Source organism: Limulus polyphemus, unplaced genomic scaffold, assembly GCF_000517525.1.
Source record: "Limulus polyphemus unplaced genomic scaffold, Limulus_polyphemus-2.1.2 Scaffold2444, whole genome shotgun sequence".
Classification (NCBI taxonomy): domain Eukaryota; kingdom Metazoa; phylum Arthropoda; class Merostomata; order Xiphosura; family Limulidae; genus Limulus; species Limulus polyphemus.
In genome coordinates, this window is record NW_013668054.1 from 179,760 (window position 1) to 184,997 (window position 5,238).

Here is a 5,238-nt window from a genome sequence, read left to right on the forward strand (position 1 = left end):
TGACAGACCTTTTTGTCCTCTCCGATGGACCAGGACGACCCGGACGCTGCTCAGTTGTTTCCTTGCCGTGTTTCCTGAACTGCACGATAAGTCTGTTGACTGTCGAAAGTGGGATTCCCAAATTCTGCGAAATTTGCCGCTGACTTATTCCACCATCTACTTGACCAACTATCCTTCCTCTAACAAAATCTGACAATTCTAGAGAACCTTGAGTTCTAGGCATGTTGTGAATTTATGATCATCGTTGGATACTGTGTCAGGGACAAGTTAGAGATAAGAAGAATGGATATAGAGATCATGGTGAATTCTTCTTACTGTCAGGTTGGTTAATGTTTTGGACTGTTTGTACAAAATAGGTATATCAGTTCTCAACGAAAATGAGGTTAGGTTCCAGGTATAATTTTTATTCATCTATCACATACCTTAATCAGCTGAAGAATGAAATGGATATTCATGGTATTCCATACAAAGACATACTGGTCAAGTTGCCAAACACGGCACCTATGGACTGATAAAACTTTTCAAAAGGGCGGTGGAAAACCGTTATCCTTGTACACTAGATGGATTATGTAAAACATACAGGGAGGCGTGCTTTGGACAATTTTACGACAGAGCATTTTCAATGAAAACTGTGCTGCAGGACTATTGTTCAGATACACGATCGTAAGATACAGTATGACCATATGTAATACATAACATGTATTGACGTTGTGAGGCTCTAAAATCGTTTTAATATAACGTATTCTCGTGGAGAGATTTGGAGTTAATTTGGAATACAATGTATTTTAGACCGTTCTTAACAATAAAAGTACAATATAATGGTTGGAGACGGCTTGAATGGGTAATGAAGAAAAACTTTAATAGAAAAACCTTGTTGAAACGTTGTACATTTGCTGTTATGTTAAACTTATATTAAAGTTTTTCTTCATTACACATTCAAGCCATCTATAACCATTATTAGTCTCAAAGTGGGTTCCTCGTCATCGAAATTAAAAGTACAATATGTTTGATGCTTACTTTGCTATTTGCTTCCCCTAAATACGTTAAATCAATACATGAAGTCGCTGAAAAAACAATGAAACATTAAGTCGTCAACTTTGCTCGTTCAATACCGCCCCCGTACCCCCAGTGATAAAGCTGTATGTCTGCCGACTTATGCCGCTAGAAACCGGGTTTCGATACTTGTGGTGGGCAGAGCACAGATGGTACATTGCGTAGCTTTGTGTTTCATTACAAACAAATCGTTCAAAACCACCACGCTCTCTAGATTAAACTACGTTGTTTTTTACTATATTAATATTAATCGAGTTGAAGCTATGTTGGTACAACTGGAGTATTGAGATAGGAACATTTAAAAGTAATAATGTATATTAACTGAGGAGCTCTTTGGTTTGTTTTATTAAATGGTGATGCACTTGAATATTATACACATGGTATGACGGTTTTTATTAATTAATTAATTAATTATATAGTTTTTTTGTTTGGTTGTTTTGTTTTTGCTTGTAGTTAAGCACAAAGCTACACAACGACCTATCAGTGCTGTGTTTACCACAGTTTGTAGCGTTATAAGCCTTCAGACTTACCTATGTGCCACTAAGAGGCTAACATTGATAGAAGCATAGTTGATTAAATTTGCTGATGATCTAAGACTCGTATACCTAGTTGCCTACACCGATGATGTTACGATTTTATAAAGAGGCTTAAATCATTTAGTTAGTTAAACAAACACACGGCAGAATACATTTTATTATGATGTATTTTATTAAGTGTAAGGTGTTGCATGTGAGTTATCATAATATACATCATACATATAGTTTAGAAGGAAACTTTAACATATGGATGAGAAAGATATTTTGGGGTATTTTTTATACAACTCTTAAGCCTTCGAGACATTGCTATACTGAAAATGGTATATACATAGTCATTTCGACTAAAAATCCAAACAGGGGGTGATTTAAACAGGTGGTAAATCTGTGGAAAAGAAAGATAGTATGGTTTTCACGATTAATTTTCCTCAAGATATACCATAGGAGAGTGAGGCATGTAATATCTGCATACTAAAGTCTGTAACATTAGAGGAGTTTAAGAAAATTGTTGAGGAATATCTGGGGTATTAGAACATATTTTCTGTTTTGCGGATAGGTTGGGAGCCAGGAAATCCTTGATGGACCAAATTGCCTATTAATGTGCCATAACGTATGTAATTTCAGCGATTTAGAGCAATGGACAAACGTCATAGATTTATGGAACAAAAATTATACCAAACGCACAAATCTCAACAAGGGAAATTTGTACAAACAAGACAGTATATTTTGGGTTTAGTATATTCTGAAACCCTATTGAATAATTGTTGGGTACAGTAGATTCTGAATACGAGGAACTATAAGATAAGAAACTCTTATCAAATAACTGTTGGGTACAGTAGATCCTGAATACAAGGAACTATAAGATAATAAACTCTATTAAATAATTGTTGGGTTCAGTCGATCCTGAATACGAGGAACTATAAGATAAGAAACTATTTTAAATAATTGTTGAGTAAAATAGATTATGAATACGAGAAACTATAAGATAAGAAATTATATTAAATAACTGTTGGGTACAGTAGATCCTGAATACGAGAAACTATAAGATAAATTATATTAAATAATTGGTCTTAATCAGGCGGCGTCACGGATCGAAGTTTCTTAAATAATCAAATATTTAAATACTGTTACGTCTCGTTTGTTAATTAACTTTCCGTAACTTCGTTCCGACGAAACTTTAGCGACACAAGTCCTTACTTAATAAAACTGGTTTATTCTTTTCGAATACAACTTTACGATACACTTATTTTCAACAATCACGCTAAAACAAACGCTATATCAACGAACGTCAACAATACTTCTGACTGCAGTTCAATTACTCACTATCTACACACACACATTACCTTTCCGTCACGTTGTCACCCTCTTTTATATACCAGGCTACCCTATATCTAGTAAATGCTAGAGTACGGGATAGTTCTAGAAAGTAGAGGGCGTGAGAATAGTCACGTGATCTCGATGACGCAACAATACCAAAATTGGTTGAACCTACGTTTTGAAAATCTGCAACATATTTGAGAAGATATATCGTGAAATAGCAAAACAATGATAGTATTTGAAAAAACAAAAATATTTTAAAATATAGTGTGTTTCTCTTTCTATTTCTTTGAAAAACTATTTATTTTCCTGGAATGTTTGACAAATATCGTTTGGGTGTGTGTGTGTGTGTTTAACGCTAGAAGCTCTTTTTTTCATTATAAGGAATTTTGGAATCCTGGCAAAGATTCTAACTACTATTCAGCTGTTTCTTATCTGTAACTGGGATTTGCTGGCTTTTGAAGTATGCACATCTCTACCATACAAACATTTTTTCAATAGCAACCATATAGGAAATCAGGTTCGGTATCTTAGATGAGTGACCAAAATAGACATTTTGAGGAAATTATTACTGTAGCTGTGAGTTTGAGGAAGAATTATCAGAGAAGTACAACCTCCATATGCACAGTCATTTCGGAGTTCACGTGTCACATTAATTATTAAGATTTTATTATTCACATGGTTAACTTAAAGTACTTCATAATTTTATAAACCAAAAAGTATTAACCTTCTATTAAGACTAAACAAACTGAAATAGTGTTTTAGATTGTCTACATCTGTTAATTGTCCAAATGAACAGATATTGAATTTTCTATGATTTTTTTTTATTTTTCAGTCAACAAGATTCCCAAGAATTCTTACGCTATCTTCTTCAAGGACTCCATGAAGACGTTAACAGAGTGACAACCAAGCCTCGTCCTCTGACATCAGACATAGATGACTGCCTATCGTGAGTCTCGTTTTAATGCTTGTAAAATCTTTTAAAACGTCGCTGTGGTTACTACAATTTGTAATGTATTCCGCACATGATTATTTGATTTTAAAATTTTTCTTAATAAGCTGTTGCACAACTTTAAATTTTTCATTTACCAGATTGTTTCTGTCGTGGTGAAATGTGATAGGCCACACACGTCGAGTTTTCCACGATGAATTTATATAATGTTTTCGTAAAAATACTAATGTCCGATGAGAATCCAATGAAGTTAAATGATTTATAATGTTCGAATTTTTTAAATTCTCCTGGTCAAATATCTGAGTTTTCAAATTGATAAGCGTCATAACAATCACAGTTATAGCTTTCAAAGTTTATAGCACACTGACTATAGCAAAATAATAATAGATACTCTTTCGGCGCGTCGCGTTGGTTATATTTATAGGCATGTGGAGGCTTTCTAGAAAATTCAAATTACTTAACAATAAAAATTTAAGCGTTTACGTACATACATATATTATTGATTCTTACTCTCGAGAATCTTCTATAACTTTGGAGAATAGGCGGGGTTTTGCAATACATAACTAACACTATAAGCTATGCATGTTTCTAAATATAAATTCAATCTAAACAAACGTTGATATCAAAATAAATATGTAATAACAAATTCGTTACACACGCGTACAATGTATATATTATGGTTAGTCTCTGAACAAAACGCGTATTTAAGACAATTCTTAATCAAAAGTTAATAATATTTATGCTAAATGTAATTCTTTTTTGTTTGTTAGTATTCTTTCTAATTTCATGGTCGTTGTCCAACAGTATACATTGTATGTGTACCTAAAACACTTGATAAATAAATGTAAAGAACATTCTTGTTTATAAATATTCAGGGTTATAAGTAAACTATTTCTATTCACTTGTAGACCTAAAGAGTTAGCTCTTTGTAAGACAGGTATTGTTAAAGTAATTACAGTTGCCTTATATATTCTATGAACACGGGTGATAAAAACTAAGAAATTTGTGCCTTCTAAATCTTATGAATATGACACTGTACAAAATTAGAGGTAATAGTAAATAATTTTCATTGACTCAGAATATATTTTGTACAAATTATAAGACGTCCTTAGGAGAAGTTCAATTTCAATTTATTTTGAAAGGATAGCAAATCTTCTGTTTTCATTTTGGACTCACTGGTTTTTATGTATGTTGCAACTATTACCTCAAAGGTTACAATAAATATTAAATCAAGCTATATCTAGTCGTGTGAGATTAGTTTCAGTATTTATATTTAGATTATTATGTTAGATATTAAAAAGCTACTTACAAACTAAGACCTTAGCATAGAAATCGTTGGAACGATTTCTATTCACATTTTTCCTGCATCAGTACGAACTTTTT

The 5,238-nt window shown here is 32.8% G+C and overlaps 1 protein-coding gene across 2 annotated transcripts in view; it reads left to right on the forward strand.

The window, feature by feature from the left end:
* LOC106466975 (ubiquitin carboxyl-terminal hydrolase 2-like) overlaps positions 1 to 3,941 on the forward strand; it is a 64,021-nt gene extending 60,080 nt beyond the window's left edge. The window contains exon 5 of one of the 2 annotated variants that reach the window (XM_022395059.1): positions 3,739 to 3,941. In XM_022395059.1, the coding sequence (XP_022250767.1) occupies positions 3,739 to 3,856 (118 nt within the window). In that variant the 3' untranslated portion in view covers positions 3,857 to 3,941. The remainder of the gene's footprint in view (positions 1 to 3,738) is intronic. The other variant, XM_022395060.1, reaches the window with a different exon arrangement.
* Positions 3,942 to 5,238: the final 1,297 nt, after the last annotated feature.